The sequence below is a fragment of the Rhineura floridana genome, chromosome 2, assembly GCF_030035675.1.
Source record: "Rhineura floridana isolate rRhiFlo1 chromosome 2, rRhiFlo1.hap2, whole genome shotgun sequence".
Taxonomy (NCBI): domain Eukaryota; kingdom Metazoa; phylum Chordata; class Lepidosauria; order Squamata; family Rhineuridae; genus Rhineura; species Rhineura floridana.
In genome coordinates, this window is record NC_084481.1 from 157,853,859 (window position 1) to 157,876,640 (window position 22,782).

At 39.5% G+C, this 22,782-nt stretch overlaps 1 protein-coding gene across 1 annotated transcript in view; it reads right to left on the reverse strand.

Annotated features, from left to right (window-relative positions):
• MYBPC3 (myosin binding protein C3) overlaps nucleotides 1–22,782 on the reverse strand; it is a 123,945-nt gene that overhangs the window by 68,076 nt on the left and 33,087 nt on the right. Inside the window, exons 7-14 of the mRNA XM_061613178.1 lie at nucleotides 20,971–21,019; nucleotides 17,856–17,900; nucleotides 14,986–15,042; nucleotides 5,249–5,272; nucleotides 4,037–4,200; nucleotides 3,284–3,416; nucleotides 3,015–3,017; nucleotides 2,538–2,662 (exon numbers count right to left, since the gene is read on the reverse strand). Coding sequence (XP_061469162.1) covers nucleotides 2,538–2,662; nucleotides 3,015–3,017; nucleotides 3,284–3,416; nucleotides 4,037–4,200; nucleotides 5,249–5,272; nucleotides 14,986–15,042; nucleotides 17,856–17,900; nucleotides 20,971–21,019 — 600 coding nt within the window. The remainder of the gene's footprint in view (nucleotides 1–2,537; nucleotides 2,663–3,014; nucleotides 3,018–3,283; nucleotides 3,417–4,036; nucleotides 4,201–5,248; nucleotides 5,273–14,985; nucleotides 15,043–17,855; nucleotides 17,901–20,970; nucleotides 21,020–22,782) is intronic.

Below are 22,782 nucleotides of genomic sequence, written 5' to 3' on the forward strand. Positions count from 1 at the left end.
AAGATATAAACCTCTTTTGTTTCTTTTTAACAATAAATCAGAAATTTGTTTGGCACACTTTATTGTACTGTGTAATATAAGAGTGCCTAAGCTCTTCCCCACCCAGGAAATTAAATCTAAAACATTCTGGTATAAACCAGAGCAAGGTCTCAACGGGACAGAAGGGGAGGATGGTGGGGAAGAAGGAAGGAAATGAGTGAGTCAGTGACTCCCTTCAAATGAAAAATGGGAAAAAATGATGAGGAAAGGGAATGGACCTCAGAGCTTGCCTCTTTGTTATTCCAAGGGCTCTCCTTTTTTAAAATATGTTTTAGTGAGTTATCAAATAAGGCAAATCCTATTCCTACCACTAAGCATCCTGCAAAACACATCTTTTTCAGAGCCTGCCTCTGCAGCTTTGTTGCTAAACTCAGGATAAGGTCAGCACCTGACATCCTTGGGCAGCTGCCAGGGCTCCAGCTCTCTAACAGGGCCAACCAGCAACACCTGGGTCCTGTATTAAACTTCGTTCAGATCCTTTGATCAGTGCCAGGTGGTGGGTCTCACTGCCATTTTAATTTCTTGCAACATCCCAGGGTGTCAGAAGCGCTGTGGGAAATTAAGATGGTGGCTAGATTCAGAAGCTCAGTGCTGTTTGAAGGACTGTTGCCTGCCAGGGCCTCCCATAGGTTGCTTTGCCTAAGGCACACTCAAAACTGGAAACAACCATCATAGGACTTCTCACCTCAGGAACATCCTTCAAATGTTTATCTCATTCCTCTTGTGCCTGTGCGGAGACTAAGGCCAGCTTCAGGTTCAGTCTACCCTGCACAGGCATTGCGTACACTGGGTAGGCTGGAGCCTATTCTGACTCCAGTGAAACTATACTTGAAGGAACTCACTCTGTTCTGTTCTATTCCCTAACCTTCCTGCTCAAGCTAAATGTTGTGGCCATCCAGGATCTCTGTTCACTTCACATAAATGACTCTTGACTTTTTGTAAATCTCAGGACCATGCCCCCCTTCTCTTCATCTCTCTCTCTCTTTCTCTCTCCCCCATCCTGCCCGCAGTTGTCCAACCTAATAATTGTAGTTTAATTCAGAGAGAAGTAAAAGGTCTTATTTGCTTGTGCTCAAAAGACATGACTCATACTGAAAAATAGAACCAGACCAATGTTTTATTAGTTTTTTAAACTTTAATGCCTCAACAATCTGCCTATTGTGGTCCCATCATGGTCCCATCATGCATTTGTGTAATAAATAAATAAACATTACCCTTCTAATCTGCCCCCCCAAATGATAAGTGTATTTAGGAATACAATTTATCTCCATTTTAAAACACACAAAGGGGCCGTGTCTAAAATCAACCAATAGTTTAATTTTTACGTCCCCCCAAACTAATAAAGAAACATAATGAGAGATTATAGAATGAGCTTATTTCATTTTTGGAAGTCTCTAGTCTTAATATAGAGAGCCAGTGTGGTGTAGTGGTTAAAGTGTTGGACTACGACCTGGGAGACCAAGGCTCGAATCCCCACAGCCATGAAGCTCACTGGGTGACCGTGGGCCCATCACTGCCTCTCAGCCTCAAAGGGAGGCAATGGTGAACCCCCTCTGAATACAGCTTACCATGAAAACCCTATTCATAGGGTCGCCATAAGTTGGGATCGATTTGAAGGCAGTGCATTTCCATTTCATTTCAGTTTTAATATAATCTGTGAAACTGCTTTGTTATATTTTTTAAATCGTATGTATTAGATTTGTATCCCACCCTTCTGCCAAGGTGCTCAGAGTAGGATGGGATAGCCTAATCTTATGTATATTTGCTCAGAGTTCAATTGGGCTTAGGACTGTAGCCTCAGTCTATCTACTCAGTGACTATCTTTAAGTTGAAGAGGACATGGCAGGGGGAGTGGAATTTTGTGAGCATTTTCCTCATCCTTCAAAAAGTGTCCCATTTTTAAGGAGGTACTCAAAAGGGGATGGAAGTATTCTTAAGTATATTCTTTCTTCCCCGTTACATTTGCACCTGGGCCAGTGTTTCCTGTTTTACCACACGATGCTATGAAAATGAAACCGCCATAATGCAATGCATCATTGCAAGACACGGATACCTGTCAGAATGTATACTGAATGTGTATATTGTCCTTATATATTATATTGCTCTCATTTAGATGTGGCATGACTAGAGTTGGCTTGGGGTTTAAGAGTGAGAACGCTGCTTTAATTGCCCACAACTGACATCACCACATAATCAGATTTGATTGGTCACAAACCTCCATGATGTCAACACATTCATTATATGATCACTGCATGAGCTAAGCCAACTAGGTAAGGGGAAAGAAGAAGTCCTGATAAAAGTTTATAAATGGTGCCAAAACAGCAACAGATTGGGACAGCAATCACAGCACAAAATAGTAGAAGGTAGGATTTATTTTCAGCGGCAAAAGTAAAATGTTTTGCCTAGAAAACATTCAAGGTCAAACATTTGACACAGTTCTAGACCTGAACCTGGATTTCTCACATCCCAATAAAATGATGATAATTAATTATGCTCACCTCTTACAAAGAGTTCTGTGAAACTCTTCTCCTCACCAACCACACACTGATATGCTGCATCATCAGCTAGTGAGCAATGGTTAATGGTCAGAATCCTCTTATTTCCAAGAGACTCAAAGATGTATCTGGAAAAATGCAAATAGTATTCAAAGGTATTAATAGAGAATAAAATCCTAGATTGTAAACCCCCTGTCTTGGGTCATGGTAGTAAACAGTGATTTTTTATTTTTTATTACTAGCTGGTCCCATCTTGATGTGGGGGCATGGGAAGGTGCACTCTAGCCCTTCCTCTCTCCCTTATGGCACATAAAGCTACAAAAGAAGTAATCAGTTCTTTGGAGAGTGCATGAAGAAACATTATTGACCAAACAGCATTGATGCTGATAATGGGCTTATTATATAATAATTTTGCCATAATATGGTAAGAAAGGAAAGTTAACCGAATCACAAAAGGGAAAGAATACTATGAGAACTTACTTGCTAAGGGACACACCATTGATGGGGTTCAGTTCCAGGCGCAGAGATCGAACAGGAGAAAAAGTAGACAGTCATTAAAACCTGTGTACTGATTATCTTACACGGTAACAGGCATCCCCTCCCATTGTAACATCTACACAAACACTTTATTATTCCCTCCCTCTATCTTTCGGATATATGTTATTTTTTCATTTCCCCCCTCCTGATGATGACTAGAATTTTCACCATCTGCGCTTTTCCATGTGCATTTATTATATATTCTCCATTACCTGCCGCTCACTTGGATCTCTTGCCCATTTTTCAGCCATTTCACTTCATCGTCTGGGTTCGCAAGTTCCACCATTAACTTGATCTTCTGACCTTTGTCAGTCTGGTAGGCAGGATCCAGTCTCTTGACAAAGGCTGGGGAAGAAAGGGTTTACATAATCAAAAGACCAGTCCTCTTCAAACCCTGCTAGTTTTGCAATGTAACTTTGAATGGCGGGGGACACACACACAAAGGATCTGTATTTTTTTCATCCTCCTACATCTTAGGGCTTGTCTAAATAGCAATTTAGCACAGTACTGTCTCAGCTAAGCTAACACATGGTGAATGTCCACTTCCCAACTTTTTGTTTTTGTGTGTTTTAATGAAACACTTGCTTACTTATGTTTGAAGCTAATTAAGAACTTCAAAGCATTATTCAGATGTTTCTTCCTTTTCTCCATTTCATTCACTTAAGCTGCATTCTTCCATCAGATTTTTCATAAGCTCCCACTATTACCTCCACATTTCGTTCGCTTCCATTTACCTGCTACCCTTCTCACTTTTGGTCCTCACCTCTAATTCTCTAGAGCCTGTTGTTCATTTCTTGACAGTAAATAGGTGTGGGGGGAATGACACACACATTTGAAATGGTGTTTCATAGGGGTTTTTGTATGGTATTGTTTTTTTAGGGGTTGCTTGCTTCGCACAATATTTTTTCCTAAAAGGAGATAATTCTTGTGAAGGAAAAAAGATGAAAAGAATTATATTGTCTTACCTGTGCTTTTCTTTTCCTCCTTCTTCATGCGTTTGAGGCGTTTCAGCATTCCTCGCAGATCAGTGATGCCATATTGGAAAGCAATTTTCTCATACTCTGATGGAGGAGCATTGCGGAGGATTTCCCAGACATCAACTGGCTGTGCTTCAGTTTTTGCCTCATTTCTGTTGAAAAGGGGCATACAGCATTTTGTTGTAAGGGACTTCAAACGCTATTCAGTTGTTTCCCTACAGAATTAATTTCTGCATTTAATAAAATGGCTCATTAGCTTGCTTATTGTTGGTGGGGTGCTTAAGGCATAGAAAGACTGAGGGGGCCCCTTCTGCATTATATATTAAAATGATATTGCTTTAAAACAGTCATGGCTTCCCCCAAAGAATCCCGGGAACTGTAGTTCGTTAAGGATGCTAAGAGTTGGTAGGAGACCCCTATTCTCCTCACAGAGTTACAATTCCCAGAGTGGTTTAACAATCAATCCCCCTTCCCAGGAAGCTCTGAGAGGGGAATAGCGGCGTCCTTACAATTCCCAGTACCCGTAACATATTACAGTTCCCAGGATTCTTTGGGGAAGCCATGGCTGTTTCAAATGGTATGATATTGCTTTAAATGTATAGTAGAGATGGAGCCTAAGTATCTTGATGAAGATTAGATGTGGATAATGTGTCAGAGCTAACAACCGGGTCCTTATATTCAGATTTCTATATCAGTTCGTTAACAAAAAGATCAGCCTCCTCTACCTTGCAATGGGTACAATGGAGCCATGATGGTAGACACCAGGTAAACTTTCTATGTGGCTTTTGGGATCCATGGGTGTGGGGCTCCTATGGAGAAATCTCCCTTAACTTAATTATAGGGAAGTTCATACTACATTTGTTTAATGATGATGGGGAGATATAAGTATCATAAATAATATGTATCTCTCTCTTGCAAATAAAAAGTGGTAATTTTTCTTCAAAATGAAACAGGGATATACAAACATCTATTGATTTTAAAAACAATAATAATCGGAAGATACCAGATGGGAGGATATCAATGTAGGACCCCTGAGCTGATAATTCAGCTGTTAAACTGGCTAGGTAATAGTTTTGATCTTCTAAGGATGTGGATCTATTTAAATTCTTTTGTGAACATATTTATTAACAAAAACAACAGTCTTGCAACACCTTAGTGATTCATTAACAGTTAGCAGAGACGATGGAGTGTAAAGCTTACCGATGTACCGAGCGCAAGAAACTTCTGGATTTGAGAACGTTGCAGAGAAGCATTTGGAAGAGCATGCAGCATCCCCATGAGCAAGAAAGAGGGCAACATGTGTTAGTATTAGCGCCATTACTAGAAGCAGCCTGCCCGTTCTTGGTAGGGACTAAGGATTTTCAATGATGAAAAATGATGATAGAGAAGCCACTGCACACACACAACAATCCAATTATATGCTGTCTTACAATTTATACCAACCTAGAGAGACCATGTTTGCTGCAGCTTTCCTCGAAGCAAACCTCACTTAGGGAAATAGGAATATATGGCTTCATTTATTTTATTTTATTTTATTTAAGATGTTAGAAACCACTCTACGTTTTGGGAATACTTAATTACTGGTAATAAAACCAAGCATCTTTCTAGTATGTGTCTTTCCCTTTGAGCTCACAGAACCAACAGCAGTCGTTTTGCTCATTTTGCTTGCACACAAAGTAATCCATTACAGCCAGTTAGAATGCAACCTAGCATGCTGAATCTCAAGATCCATATAGGGTTTGCAATGAATGCCACTGCATTATTTGTTATGACCTGGATTCATTCTAACCTCAGTCAAGATTTGTGAAAATGGCATATGTCATAGAAGCTATGTTTTAATGTCCTTGGATGTGGGGATGCATTTCAGAAAAGACTGATAGATTGCTCCAGTGATGACACACCTATTGATTTTGATTTCTCTCAGTTTCTTATTTTTCTTATCTTAACTTCAATTTGCCATATTTCTGCATTCGTTTACATATTTTTTTTAAAAAAGAAAAATCTGTCATTAAAATTTGTCAGCATTTAGGTGCACTTTTCTATTATATACATTTTAATGGAATTTTGTCCAATATCACTTTTTACAAGCAATTTCCCCTAATATGATTAATTTTTATTATATTATTTCCTCTGTTCTGTAGTCATTTTTGTACTCATTTTTTCATTCGACAACTGCATGAAAAATTTGGAAAAATTTGGATTTTGAAGGGTAGTTGGATTTTGATTTGCCTATTGTTTCCGGAAGTGTGAATTAGAGATTTGCAGTAATTAAAATGCGAACCAAACGGAATTTCTTCTTCATCCCCAGTGCAACGTGAAAGCAGTCAAAAGACATTTGGAACTGCTTCATAACATAAAGGCCCCAGCATCACTTTGAAGAGAACATAAATTTAGTATCTCTAGTTGGTGATTAGTATTTCTCACATACCCAAGAACAAGCGTAAGTACAGCAGAACAAAGCGATGTATGCTCCTAGAAATACATTTTTAAAAACAATGTGCATCAGTGGGCCACTCACAGCACAAGTTACATGGCAGGGTTTATGACTGTCTTGGCATATAATGAATGAAATTAGTTTGCATAAGCCGAATCTGATCAAAACATGAATCTGAGCAGCCTGCAATGCCAGAGCTGCACATACATTCCCATTTCGACTCATGTCAGCTACCTGACCATTTTTCTAGAGCAGTGGTTCTTCACCTGGGATGCATGCACCCCAGAGGTGCGAGATACTTTTTCTAGGGGTGCGAGGCCCTAACAAAGATTGTGGAAAACTGTCATCTATCTTAGCTAAGTTAGGCTAAAACACTCATTAAAATAAAATAAAAAATGAATGGTATTTTTTCAGGGGGTGAGAGAACATATTTTGGAAATCCAAGGGGTGCTGACAGTAGAAAAGGTTAAGAACCACTGTTCTAGAGGATGGGGTGAAACACTAGGAGAGGCATAGACTGAAGATATTTTTCAGGATATCTATCCTAATCACCTACCAAATGACCAGTCTATACGGTTCTTCACACATTCAGTGAACGCATGGGGAAGAAAACAGATGGTGCCCACTGTCTATGTCCCCAATGTCCATGCATTCAGCTGAAGGTATGCTTGAAATCCTAGGGGTATCCAACTGTATGCATCGAGACTGTGTCCATGGAATTGGGAACCATACAAAAGGCCCATTATATTTGTATCCATGAAGGGTTCATGATTTCAACATGAAGAGAGCTGATGTCATGCAGATCACAGTTTGCCACAACAAGAGAACAGAATGTACCAAGGTACAATTTGCTAGGTGCTAGTAGGGCAAGTAATAAGCAAAAGATACCACTTGTTTAGCAACCCATTGATTCTTTCCCTGCTTTCTGTTAGTAACAGTTAGAGCTTGCCTGACTTTTAAAAATATATGGACTAGTTGTACATCAGATCAACACCAAAGCACCCTTGACCTGCACAGTCCACCTTATATTCCATCTGCCCTGCTCAATGGTAGGTATAATAGTGTGCCCTATCAAGATCGAGTTTGTCCATGCGAAGCACGGGAGGTGGAGACCATTGGACATGTTCTTTTGAACTGTCCTTTTTACCGAGACCTCTGGCACGTTCTTATTACTCCTATCCTACACAAGCTTTCTGTAAACTCTGAAGCTGACTACCTCCATCTTTTGTTAGCAGACACTAGCCCAATGGTGACACTCAGGGTAGCTAAATTTTGCGCAGCGGCCACCACCTGCAGACAGAAGATTTTAGATATGAATCAATTATTTTAATTATTGGTTCCTTTTATATATTTTAGTATTCCTAATTTTATACATTTTATGCCTCCTAATCAGAGCTTGGAAAAGTTACTTTTTTGAACTACAACTCCCATCAGCCCAATGCAGTGGCTATGCTGGCTGGGGCTGATGGGAGTTGTAGTTCAAAAAAGTAACTTTTCCAAGCTCTGCTCCTAACGCTTTTATTGTAAATCGTATATTCTGTAATTTGTGTAATTTGTGTATTGTGTTCATACTATGTTGGCTGGTCCATGACCGAAATAAATTCATTCATTCATTCCACCTTATATTTGTTCTTACTGCTTTGTTTTGTTTTTGTTTTCTGATAACTGTTATGATATGATGTGGGAATTACCTTATTTTATATCTAATTACTGTATTGTATACATTGTACATTGTACATTTTCTGATAGTTGTTGTTGTTGCTTTTTAATGATGTGCAGGCTTTTGGGGTGGGTTAGGTTTTTTCATCATTGTTTGAGTTTTTTAATGTTTTAATGTAATTTGTATGTTTTTATGTTGTACGTCGCCCAGAGTGGCTGGAGAACCAGCCAGATGGGCGACTAATAAATTTAATTAATAAATAAATATCCTATACCTGACTTGATTCTGTCTGTACTACATGTGGTGATATATGGGACTGAGGGTCACAAGCAGAATCTCTACTACTACAGGCAAGACGTTGTTATAGGATTTCTTCCGAAAACATACCTTCCCACTTTGACTCCAACTAGTAACTTTTCCTATTGTGAGGTATATTAGATGTAATGGGAATATCAGTTTATTCATGAACTTGTAGGCATTAAGGTGTTTCAGACTGAACATATTGCACACCAAGTAAGCTGTCAATGTGTTCTAAAATTTGTGGAACAGTTAAAGATGGTTGCACACACCCCAGTTACATGTCTTTCCTTTCCTATTACCTTAGATTGATTTGAACCTCTCAGCTGTCACCTCCTTCCAAGGTCTCCCTTCACCATCCCATGTAAAAGCAGAGTGACAACTGTTCCCATTCCTCCTGACCTCGCCCTGGCCTACAGCATGTGTATGTCAATGCCATCTAAATTATTCTTCTGTAAAATAAAGGACCAGACTCCAGAAGAATATTAATAAAGTGTTATCCTTTCCAGCATGAGCTCCAGGAAGAGCATCACTGGCTGATTAAGATGGGAAAGAAGCCATGGTTGTGACAACTGCAGAATCTATTCTGCATTTATCCTACTCTGGGGAGCTCTTTATCATGGATTTCCTCTGTCCACTTGCATTCCCAAAAGAGAACATTTCCATACTTTGAAGAAATTTTTACACACTACCAGCATCACCATTAGAATGGAATGTAAATCCAAGAGTATTAAAACTGAAATCTTCATCTTCTAAATTAAATCAGTCTCATTAAAAACTAGTTAACTAAGGTTGCAAAATTAAGCATAGTAAACTAGAAATGAAGCCTGATGAACTCAGTGGGATTTACTTCTAAGGACCAAATCAGGCAAAACACCATTCACACAGTTAGCAGCTGCATAAATATATCACCAACCTTGGTGATTTAAAAAATACTGGAAGTACAGCATTTAGAGACTTATTATTACAGAGATAAAAGGGAAGCCTAGAAAATCTCCTTAAGGTGGGCAAGACTCTCTAGGCTTGTGATTTAAACTCTCAGGAAGCTTGGCTCACTCTGTCCCCGCTGGGGGCTAATTTGGTGTCAGTGAAAGCCACTTGAGTTCTGAGCAAAGCGATTCACCCCAAAAAGCTATATACTGCAGACTATTTAAAAATCTAGTGTTAAGTCTGAATTCAGTGGAATTCCAGCCCATCCCTAATCTGTAAGTGTTCAGAGGTATTTGCATTGGCAGGTACCCCTCATCTGTAGATAAAATAGCAGTCCTAGCTGATTTGAGGCCCAACACATGCTTTTGAAATAGATCATACATTTCCATACAACATGGTTTAACTTTAGCAATTTAGTGATCCAAGTTATCCCTTTTCTATTTAATATAATAATTCAATCAGTTTTAATGCAACACCCATTTATTCCTAGGCATGAACAACAGGGTGGAGATGCTCCGACAGTAAGATCTGTATGACCTCTGCAGCAAAACAATAGAACGAAATAATCAATTGAAATACAATGTTTAATATTAAATAGAACCTGGCATCAGTTTCTGGTCCATTGGTTTTTATTATGGCTACAAGTCACATAAAAGAACACACTTGAACTAAGGCCCAGTCACTACAACACCGGAGCAGCATGGGATCCAGCCTCAGGGAAGAAGCAGCCATGTCACTCCTAAAAGTTATTTGAAATCAATTTACTTCAGTGAGACTATTTCAGTTTTGCATTAAAGCCAAAATATGATCAGCAAAGTCTTGCCGTCTTTAATGAGATATTTAGTAGGAAGTAGGGTCATCTCAGTTACTTGAGGGGCCTGAGAAACATCTCCATAATCCAAGATGCAGAGGAACAACTTTGGTCCTTATATAGGATTACATTGATATTGGCTCTGTTGAGACTCAGATGGAAGTGAGATACCTCAAGGTTCTGGATAAGAGCATTTCTATAGAATGAAAACAACAACAGAAAATCATGTGATATCTTTAAAATGGTCTCAAAAGGAATGATTAGAACATTTAGGAAAGTAAATAAATGAAACAATCTACTTTCCATCTGTGTTGACTGGGTTTTTTAAATTTCTGGGATGGAAAACCCATGATGCTCCAAGTGTTTAAAAAGGACAAGAAACAAAGGAAGGACTGGCATTCTTCAAATACTGTAACCTTTTCACTTTATCTGTTCCATGCAGTTCATATAGAAATTAAGATAAAATCTTACTCTCTGTTCCAGACATGAGAATTCCAAGATAGGTTTCCAAATGGGAGATGCAACAGGACAGCAAAGTACAGGCAAAAACCAAAGAGAGGAGAAAGGGGAAGCAAAGAAAAGGAAAGAAATATAAGGAATCAAAATGAAAAAGACTTTATCAAAAGGATAGTTCTTTGTTGCAAACAGTTTGCATCCTTGAGAGCTTGTACAGCCAGAAACCCAAGAGAAGGCACAGTGACTAAGGTCTTGTTTCAAATTTTGTCTCACCATGTGACCTTAGATGTGGCACTGTTTTTGCACCCTCAGCCCTTTGCATACATTCCAGGTGATAATACTGGCTTAAGGCAATTGTAAAAACTGCAGTAACAATGGATGTGAAGTCCTTTGAATAACTGAAATGTGCTGCAGAGTTACTAAGTATTATTCCTCTTGGTTTCTCAAAACTGACATAATCTGTCTCCTCTTTTGCTAGCTACCCCTTGGAACCTCTTGCCTGTTTTTCCTTGGCCCTGTCCACTCTCTTAACCCCTAGATCCAGAGTTCCATGTGCCCAAGTACAGAACTGCTGCATACATATAGACACCTCCATTCATTTCCATGGTGATAGCAGCCAATATGTGCTCTTGGAAATGGAACAACTTTTGTGAGCATTCTGCAGTGCTTCAAAGTACTGGAACTGGGTATTTGGTGCTGGTTTTGTACAGAACAGATATACATCTGCCATACAGGATCGGCACTGCATAAGGCACCAGCTCCACCATGCCCACCTTTATCATAGTCAATATTGAGCATGGCATTGTCCCTATGACTAAGCTGTTGGCACAGGTTTAGTTCTACTGCTATTCTTGCATTCAGCCTGCAAGAAACAACCATGCAGATATCCATGTCTCTTTTTGCCTCATATACTCATTGACTCCTTTATCCCTTTGTTGTTTCCATCTTTCAGCTCTAGAGCTTTACCTATCTCCTTTTTATTTCCTCCAAGCATTTTCAAATATCTAGCTATTTTTGGCCATAATCATAAAACATATTGGTATACATTCCTAAGTACTAAATGGTCATTCTGTAGACAAATGGATTGAAACCCTACTGAGAAATACACTTGGGGCACAAGACCTATCCAATGGATTTATGGGAAATGTTACTTTTGAAATGTCTAAAGATTATTCCAGAGCTTGGAAAAGTTACTTTTTTGAACTACAACTCCCATCAGCCCAGCCAGCATGGCCACCGGATTGGGCTGATGGGAGTTGTAGTTCAAAAAAGTAACTTTTCCAAGCTCTGGATTATTCCCATCCCACAATTATGTGGGGTTTCCAGTGGTCAACTATTCTATTGAGGCTTTAAACCTAGTTGACAGAGAACCAGAAGAACTATGGAGTGAAGTCAGAGAGATTATCAGGGAAGAATGTAAAAAGACAATACCTCTACTTAAAAAGAGAGAAAGACTTCAATGGATGACTGAAGAAACTCTTAACATGGTTAAAGAGAGAAGGAACACAAAAGCAAAAGGAGATAGAAACACAGTTAGAACCCTAAATGCAACAATACAGCGACTAGTACTAGGGACAAAGAGAACTATTACAATAGTTATTGTATAGAAATAGAAGAGGACAACAAAAAGTGTAGAACAAGAGCCCTATTCCAAAAGATTAGAGAAATTAAAGGTAAATTTAAACCAAGAGTAGGGATGCTGAATAATCAACAAGGGAACACACTGACCGACCAAGATGAAATAAAAGGAAGGTGGAAGCAATACATTGAAGAACTCTATAAAAGAAATGCAAAGATGACAGATTCATTCATGGAGGAACCATATGATGAAGAACCAGAAATTTTAGAATGTGAGGTAAAAGCTGCTCTTAAAATACTTGGAAGAAACAAATCACCAGGAACAAATGGCATACCATTAGAGTTGCTACAAGCTATTGAGACTGAATCTGTCCAAATTTTGACTAAAATTTGTCATCAAATGGAAGCGTTCAATATACATCCCAATTCCAAAGAAAGGGGATCCCAGGGAATGCAGGAATTATCGAACTATTGCCTTAATATCCCATGCAAGTAAAGTAATGCTTAAGATGCTACAACAAAGGCTCTTACCATATGTGGAGTGAGAAATGCCAGACATCCAAGCTGGATTTAGAAAGGGAAGAGGCACCAGAGATCATATCCCCAACATACGTTGGATAACGGAATCGACCGAGGAATTTCAGAAGGAAATCACCCTTTGCTTTATAAATTACAACAAAGCCTTTGATTGTGTAGATCATGAAAAGCTATGGAATGCTTTAAAAGAAATGGGGGTGCCACAGCATCTGACTGTCCTGATGTGCAATCTATACTCTGGACAAGAGGCTACTGTAAGGACAGAATATGGAGAAACTGATTAGTTCCCAATCGGAAAGGGTGTGAGACAGGGTTACATTTTATCACCCTATTTGTTTAATCTATACGCAGACCATATCATATGGAAAGCAAGACCAAGATGAAGAAGGTGTGAAAATTAGAAAGAGAAATATCAATAATTTAAGATATGCAGACGATACCATACTACTAGCAGAAACCAGTAATGATTTGAAACAAATGGTGATGAAAGTTAAAGAGGAAAGCACAAAAGCAGGACTACAGCTGAATGTCAAAAAGACTAAAGTAATGACAACAGAAGATTTATGTAACTTTAAAGTTGACAATGAGGACATTGACCTTGTCAAGGATTATCAATACCTTGGCACAGTCATTAACCAAAATGGAGACAATAGTCAAGAAATCAGAAGAAGCCTAGGACTGGGGAGGGCAACTATGAGAGAACTAGAAAAGGTCCTTGAATGCAAAGCTGTTTCACTGAACACTAACGTCAAGATCATTCAGACTATGGTATTTCCAATCTCTATGTATGGATGTGAAAGTTGGACAGTGAAAAAAGCGAATAAGAAAAAAATCAACTCATTTGAAATGTGGTGTTGGAGGAGAGCTTTGCACATACCATGGACTGCAAAAAAAGACAAATAATGGGCTGTTAGAACAAATTAAAGCAGAACTATCACTAGATGCTAAAATGATGAAACTGAGGTTATCATACTTTGGACACATCATGAAAAGACATGATTCACTAGAAAAGACAATAATGTTGGGAAAAACAGAAGGGAGTAGAAAAAGAGGAAGGCCAAACAAGAGATGTATTGATTCCATAAAGGAAGCCACAGACCTGAACTTACAAGATCTGAACAGGGTGGTTTATAACAGATGCTATTGAAGGTCACTGATTCATAGGGCCGCCATAAGTCATAATCAACTTGAAGGCACATAACAACAACTATTCTATGGCACACTAGCTTAGTTTCAGCAATGTTGTAGCATCAGATGCTTCAAGACCATTCAGTGAGACCATGTGAAATGTTGCTTGAAGAAAACAAGCAGGGATGAATGCTTTCAAGCTTTCCATAAGGACCAGAAACTTATATTCAGAGTTGTTATGTAAAATAAAGAGCTTTTGGAATCCTAATAATATATACTACAGGACTTTCAGATGGAGAGTTCTGATTGTTCTCTTATTGGGCTCTTCCAGACTTTTGCTATTTTGTGGGGAGATTCAATCACATACTGACAAATTCAGGCTGCAAAATTAAAGCTGATTTGCAGTTGTTGTGCAACAAACACACTTGCCAAAAAGATCAGACTTATTGCGATAAGGAAAATGATGAGGAAATGTAAGCGGAAGTATGGGATAATGCTTGCTTAACACATTGTCATCTAATATCCCCACAAACAAATCAGAGTGAGTGCTCATTAAATAGCCAATGTTGTCTAATCTCCCTGCAAATGAGTCAGGATGAGCGCCATCTGGAAACACCTATTGTTGCTTTTCTATTGTCTATTGCATCTGGAAGTGCAAGACAGCATCTCTAGTGCATTTGGGTTTGTTTGTTGTCATGCCATCTTCTCTTCATAAAGTGGGCGTGAGTCTCCTCCCATTTCTCCCAACCCCCCCACAAATGCTTAATAGTTTCTGGAATATGGGATAGTGAAAACAGATTGACTCTGCAGAGTGACTTTCCATCTATCTGTATATTCTCTGTGCACACAAAAAAGTTGTTTTTGGCAGTCCCAAGAAACTTCAGTTCTATCCCTCTTTGAATCCAAAGTAATTAAGAACACATGCATATCAAGCAACAGGAACTTTCTAACAGGAAGTCTAATTTTCACGAAACATAAGAATTTCCACAGCTGATAGGCCTGAGACATTTGGGAATACAGTACAGATGTGAGGATGACATAAGCATAACTAATCTAGACCTTTTGTCCCATCTTTTTGCAGATGTTAGCTGGCTGCACACACTCACCTCTTCCTCAGCAAGGCGCTAAAATCCAACTCTCTGCCTTCGTCATGTCCGTCCGCGCTGTGCAGTATAGCAAGCAACATTAATAGTGAACAGGACAGAAACAGAAGGCAGTAACAGAAGGAAGAACAGTTTCACAAAAAGATGTAGATGATTCAAGCATCTCCATGCTGAAGTTGAAGGCCAAAGAAATTTCACATGCATTCTAAGAGAACTTTCCAAATTATTTATAACTTTGGAATTATTTATAACATTTATAATGTTATTATATCAGTGCTGTCTCTTTAAAGCAGGCTTGTGAGTTTATTTTGTCCAGGCTAAAGTGCAGTCAGGGTGTGCTTCCTTTGATCTTGCAGGGCAGGAAAGATCTTTCATGCAGTGAACCACATTCCACACCAACAGGTCATCCTGTGTTGACATGAGAGCAGGAGGAATTAAGGAAACAGAAGCCTGTTTGACTCAAAGTATACTGCAGGAAAACCACAGCCTATTTTATGTTTTGCTTTTTCTTCTTGAGAATTTATTGAGGAAGTAGTATATAAAATGCCTAATTCCATCACACCTGCTAATCTAACATACAAGTTTATTTTTCTTTTTTATCCCATAGCTGAACATAAACATGACTGGATATCTTGAATCCATAGATTTTGCAGGATATTATTGCAAAATTGCTTGTAGAACACATAGCAAAATTACTTTTCCCACCATCATCACTGCCTAGCTCCTCAAATATAATAAACAAACATAAGCAAAGGTTTTTCAGAAAGCAACATCTTTCAGATTAATATTTTAAATGTTTTTTGTGTTTTTTTTTCTAGTTATTGCTCCAGATCTTACCAGTATATACTATCCCAAAGTTGTTCTGCCTAGGCCTCCATAGAGTATTACTATGGGAATGTCCCTAGGCCAACTAAGTGTCCCTGGGCCTCCATAGAGTATATAGGAGGAAAGTGATGGATACAACAGAGAAAGTGCAAGAAAGAGAGCACTAAAAATATATGCGGTTAGTTCTTGACAAATTAAAAACTGTTATGATCAGACCAGTTAACATACAATGAAATAACGTTTAAATCAAGCAGTTCTCTCTGTGTGCCACTACTCAAGGGGAGAGTTTTGTGTGTAAATGAATCAAATTTGTTTTTGTTTTTTTTAAGTAAATACTGAAAACAAATCTGAAACATTCTCTAAGGAGGACTTCTGACTTTATGACAATCTTTAGTCAATATTAAGTAGTCCTAACTAGGATCTATATTCTTCCTTTTGACTAAATATATTGAGGAATAAATGATGTTGAATGTCCGTTTTGACTAAATCTGACTTTATTAACAGAGTAAAGTGAACTGCTGGAATAACAGAATATGATTAACTGCTAAATTCTCTTTGAACTACATTATAATGCAAGACGTGTTATATGTGTACGTGTTAGTATTTTAATATCCACATGAACATTTAGTGCCTTGTATTTAATTAATTACTTTTCAGTGTTGTATATGAAGTGATTTATAGGACCCATCCATACCTAACTGCAAAATCTGTTTTCCATATTCAGTTGGTGGCCTCGAGATCCATACATGTCCTGTTTGTGGTTGGATTATTGTGGAAACCTGATTATCAAGCATCCATACATGTGGGCCTTTTTGTTGTTGTCTAAATTGCTTTAGCACTGGCCACTCCCCTAAGTCCACCCCTTTTCAGTGATTGGTCCATAACTGTCATTTGCTCTTCGTGCACTTTTTTGGAAGAGTACAGAAACATATATCTTTTTTTAATTCCCATGCATGCACAGGTTTGTGGATGTGCTATTGGATGGCAAGGAGACAAGGGGCTTGGCATATGATGGAGGAACACCCATGGGCCACCTATTGCAAGAAAATCCTGACATTAATGCGATTGATTATCGGTTTAGGACAGCATATCGGTTTTTCGATCGTATTTCTAATGGGATTTGTGAATGCAAAAATATATACTAGCTTGCAACGTCATATGGTTGACGGTGAATTAATGAGGACACAATGTTATAACACTGCAGATTATACAGTCATATGGATGGGCCCATAGTATAAAAATAACACAATAACCAAAAACAGTAAAACAAAGTAAATTAACTAAGTTAAATTCAGTCAGTTAGCAATTTATCAGACAATAGCCTGAAAGCATAGATGCAACAGGCAAGTTAGTGTCAGCTTCCAAAAAGCAGCCAGTGATAGAAGCTACAATCAGGTAGTGATGGACGCAAACATAACTTGCAAAGAGGGCATTCTACATTATTGGAGTAACTGCTAAGAAAACCCTGATCCCACTATATGCCAATCTGGAATCACAAAAAGAATGGAACTCTATTGGGGGGAAAGCAGGGCTTTTCTGGCAATTCTCAAAGAACTTGGCAGGCCTCATATGGGAGTGGTGGTGAAGATGTGAATTATGCAGTCCATGAGTGTTGAAGAGAAGCAGTTGAACACAGAAATGCATCCATGCACTCAATATGAAAGCTCCATTTTCATAGAATACGGTGTGCCCAGTACTCCCTCTTCCAGCTTAAGAATCTGTCCCTCATTGATGCCATTCACCTACGCACAAATAATTGGTTGGTAGTTGCCATACTAATTCAGTGATTATAAGCTATAAACTAAGCATAGCTTAGCTATAAGGTAAGACTCCAGTTGGTAGTATAGCTACTATTTTGTGAAGAATGCATATGTTCAAAAGGATAATAAATTGTACACTATGTATTTAATTATTTCTACATTTCTATACCATCCATCCTCTGGACAGTTTTTACAATCAATATTTAGGCTGTTTTATTTAAACTGGCCACTGAGTGACAGTTCATCATGAAGAGTGAGGCTGAATGCTACTAGCGTAAACATGGCTACCTGGCAAAGGCTCCAGTCATCCGTCTCCCTCCTCCCACCATGCTCCTGAATAAAAGAGTCACAAAACACAGGTTTCAAATGGGCATAATGCCACTCAACCCAACAGCATTTTTCTTACTTAATATCTTACAATTTCCAGATTCCTAACTTTGAAAAGCAAACATCCAGAGTTGTATCCAACTAAGTAGACACACTGTAATCAACAGACCTAAGATAGACATGGCCATTAATTTCAGTGGGTCTACTCTGAGTAGGACTAACATTGGATACAACTCCTAATGATTTTAAATGCAGCACATCTGCAAAGAAAACTTTCCTATGGAGCCAGCCATTTTGGTGCATATATCAGTCCTGGCATCAGCACCCAGCATGGTGGGGCAGATGCTGGGGCCCATAGGCCCTGGAGGCATCCCTTTTGTTTTTAATTTATTTTTCTCCCCTTACTCCACCCCACACGATAGGGCCCAGTAGTGATAGTAAAAGTGCTGGGCAAAGTGGCTGCAGAAGCCACCACTTTTTTAGTTTCCCCAAATGCCGCTGGTCTCACTTCACTAAGTGCTCTTCTGATCAGCACTGGGCTGCCTCCTACCACCCCACTCCTTGTCCTCAGGAAGCTCAATAGGGGAAGACACCAGGGCAGCGCTGGGTGGGGTGGAGGAAAGCTTGCCAAGGGCTCCCTCAAACCTAATGTGGGCCCTGTCATGGCCCTATGTTAAGAGGGAGTTTACTGAACCATATTCCACCATTATAACAAGAAATCAGGGGCAGTAGGTTCAATGGCTTATGATTAAAAAGTGGATCAACTAATCGATTTGAAACTTGGCAGTGCAAGAGAAGGAGGTTTGATGATAGACCATGTCAGATTTGGGATAGGAAATGGCTTGTTTTGAATGAGTTAAACATTTGATGAGTGAGATGTTGAAGGAAATTAGAGAGACAAAAAGATATTTTTTAAAAAAGAAACAACGTGCTGAAGAAAATGTAACAGGAGGAATGAGAACAGGAGTGGCCAGCAGGAGATGGCAGCAGGGTGCTACCAGCCTCCATTAGCAGTTTCACTGCCACTTATCAGTCAATGTGGGATGGGACAGGTTGGAGGTGAGGTCAGGGGAGTCTGGGCACATAAGCAGGATTGCCAGATTAGCTCCACTGGTTCATCTGCACATTCCCAACTTCACTTCTGCTCTCCCCTGCTATTACACCATCCTGGCAAACAGCAGCAATGCCATTATCCGGAACCCAGCACTATGGCCCCACCCCTCCAGTTACTCCTGGATGGCAGAAAGTGGCAGCTTGGGAGGAGGGGTTAAGATAAGAGTTAAGCGTGAAAGGAGAAGGGGAGCAGAAATTACAGAAGATGAGTAAAAAGAGTTTGAGATGGGGAGTTTTACTTTTTTTTGTCTTACACTACACAGAACATTTTCAAACATGAGCTGTAAATTTTCTCAAAGATTTACAAGATTTAAGTTACGTGTCATTTCAAGGTGGCTGAAATACATAGTGTATTGAGATAAGAAACTTTAGGCCCAGAATCTATCGACTGTGTGGGAATTTGTCATTGTTGTGGATATTTAGAGAGCACCAAGCCACTCGATCCTCAGCTATCAGCATCCCATCCAAGTCTCATCCTTCAGTTCTGGGAAAGAGGACCCTTAACTGATGTTCAACTTTACCCTTAAGCTCAAACAACCAGGAGATTAATCATCATCCCCTTAAAAGGCAAGGCAAAGAAGGATGAAATTCAGATCAGGAGGAAAGAATGGAGTGAACAGCTCTGGGTATCAGCCCTGGACTCTCACATAGCCTAGGGCTGGAACTATACAAGAGAGTAAATGATATTTTTTTAAAAGCATTTATTGGAAGTATTACCTCTAATTTCTCAAATAATTTTTTAAAGTTCTAAAATTAGGTTCACCAGTTGTCTAACTGTCAAAAGCTATGAAGCAGGATTCTAATTACCTACAAAAGTTTTGGTCCCCATGCAGACTGCCACTCTGATGCAACAATGTGTGCCACACACAGAAGCCTACTTGCTGGATTAGGATATGCATACACATCCATCACAGGGTCCATTTTTTGTTTGTAGCTCCTAGATGGATGCCTACATCCAGTACCTGGGACTGAGTGCATGGTTCCTAGTGCTGGATTAGCAACTGTGTGCTCACAGCTGGGTATCATTTATGGGTGCACATCTGGATGTGCTCTAGCCCAGGGATAGGCAGACTTCAGTCTTGTTAGTTCTACTTTTGTTTCCCTGCAGGTCCAACATCTACTAACCAGAGTATGTGTATGTGTTAAATACATACAGTTAGAATTTAAAAAGACATCAGCACATTGTGAGCCTAGGCATTTGTTTTCAATACCAGAACTGAACTGAGTTCATGGTCCTTTCACATAGGGTAGAGACACGCTTACTGATCTGCAGGTTCCAGTGCATCTCCACCTCTCTTTTCTGAAAACAGGGGCACCCGATGCTAGTCAAACTCTGCCCCTTTTTACTGTAAAACCTGGTGGGATCAGCTCAAGTGTGTTTAATTTTTTTTTGCTTCAGACAGATTTTGCAACGGATAGGCAGATCAACCCATTGCCCCTCCAGGTGTGTCCAGTGGAAATGTTTTGCTGTAGGTGAGTAGTGTGCTCACAGCCATAAAAGTCCACTCCTGGCTACTCCAAGCTTTCTTCATTTCAGCAGCCCAATTAAAGGTGAAGAAGTGCCTTTTCGTTGTTGCCATTGTTAAACAATCAGAAGTCATAAACATTTGCCAATCTACTGCTAACCATCCAGAGATCTACCAGTGGATCTTGATCTACCTTCTGTCTAACTTGATCTAGCCAATATAGTCCCTATCAGCACTACATGATGCAGATGGGGTTGCATAAATCCCCACCTGTTTTCTAGGACTTCTATCTGTGATTACCATCTGTATCACCAGTTCTGTGCAATACGTTCTTGTGTGCAAAAATACCACTGGATCATGTCTGGATCACCTCTGAAGAAAGAGTGGCCTCTAAGAATACAGAGTTTGATATTGATGATATTCCTAGCAACCATGTTTAGCCCCAAAGAAATCTCTCACATTAGCTGACCAATACAAACATTTGTGATGATACTCACGCCCGTCGGAATGCTGAGCGGAAGTCCATATCAGCTGTTGCAGGTGCCTCTGTAAAAGCATGGATGACAAAAAACAGGATATGGCAATGATTCAAATATTTATTTACATCAAAGGCACCAATAGCAACACTGTAAACATTCTCAAAATCAAATTCATTTGGTTATTAATTTTAAAAAGTTTCATGGAGTGACCTGAGATGGAAAGAAGGAGAGACAGAGAGTCTTATTTTATCTCAAAGCCTCACCACAAAGTACATTTCAGTCTCAGGCTGTATATACACCATACATTTAAAGCACATTACTTCCCCCAAAGAATCCTAGGAACTGTAGTTTATTCTTCACAGAGCTACAATTCCCAGCACCTTAACAAGCTACAATTTCCAGTATTCTTTGAGGGAAGTCATGTCTGTATATTTGTTTATGCACCCTTACATTGAAATCCAGAGATGAACATTCTACAGTTAACTTACCCCATGAAAATGGATGTAAAAGTTCTTTGAATAATAAATATTGATAGTATTTACAGACAAAAAGTGCATATTCTCAGAGCAAGCCAGGTTCTTCCAAAAGATGCTTGCTAGAGCCAAAGGTCTGCCTATAACCACAACGTCTACCAGAGTCTTGTAGGCAGCTCAGATTTTGAGCAGCTTTTGCATTTGAAGGTTTGAGAGACCAAAGCATAAATTAGAATGTATGAGTAGAGGGATGCTGATAACAGGCCACCTTCATGCTGTTGTCTTGATTCAGAGTTCCATATGCATACTCTAATGCAAACATGAAGCTCCTATATATACACATACATTCCATTAATTTCAGTAGAATGAAACAATGTGCATTTTCAAAGGAAGGTGCAATGCCGCTGCTTCCCTCTACTAAAGTTAATAGGGAACCTGGGATTCCAACACCCTGAACAAATTTTTGTGTATGTGGGTGTTTTTCTTGCTGTTTTTGTTGGTGTCTTTTTTTGGGGGGGGGTGGATAGCTTTAAAATGAGTAGATACGGTTACAGTTTCACAGTGAAAACATATGCTAAAATTAATCAAATTGATTTGCATCTTCTTCAAGGTATGGGTCCAGGCTAATCTTCTATAGCAAATAGAAATCATTGCAATGTGCTAATATTACTATATTTGGCATGCAAGGGCAAATGTGCTGATACACTCCATAAAAGCTACATAGCACACTTGCTCAGCTTTCATCAATGCACAAGTAGTTTGCATGACAAGAGAATTACTGCATCAGCGTAGACAATGATGTCCTGAGAGGTCAAGAGAGAACCTCTACAATGTATTCAAGCTAATGCATACTGAATACTTTTTGTCTACTAAAACAAAGCAATACTCTATGACAGAGTGTTCAGTAAATGGTATTTTTGTGCTCCTTACAACACCCTCCTACAGATATCCACTCTACTCACAACTTTAATGAGACTAACTGCCAGGTAAGTGTGTATTGTCAGGACCCCCATGGAGAATGTTTGGCAGGACTGGTAGGAGGTGGAGGACGTTTGGGATCCAGAGGAGGGACTCAGGGGTCTAGAAGTGTTGGAAGAGGATGCCCAGGAGGGGCCTAATGGTTTGCTGGCCAACAGTTCCTCCCCAGAGTTGTTGATTGAGGTGGACAATGGTGAATTGTCTATGCAACCCTAAGCTCCACCCTCAGTAGGTGGAACACCTCCTAGACACTTTCCATGGCTGACACGCCCTCAAGAGGTGGAGCTGGAGCATAAGTGACCAAGTCATCTCTGTGCTGTCACCAAGGACATGCAGGAGGCTGCGCAGGCTTGAACAGACTGAACCCACTCATCAGCTT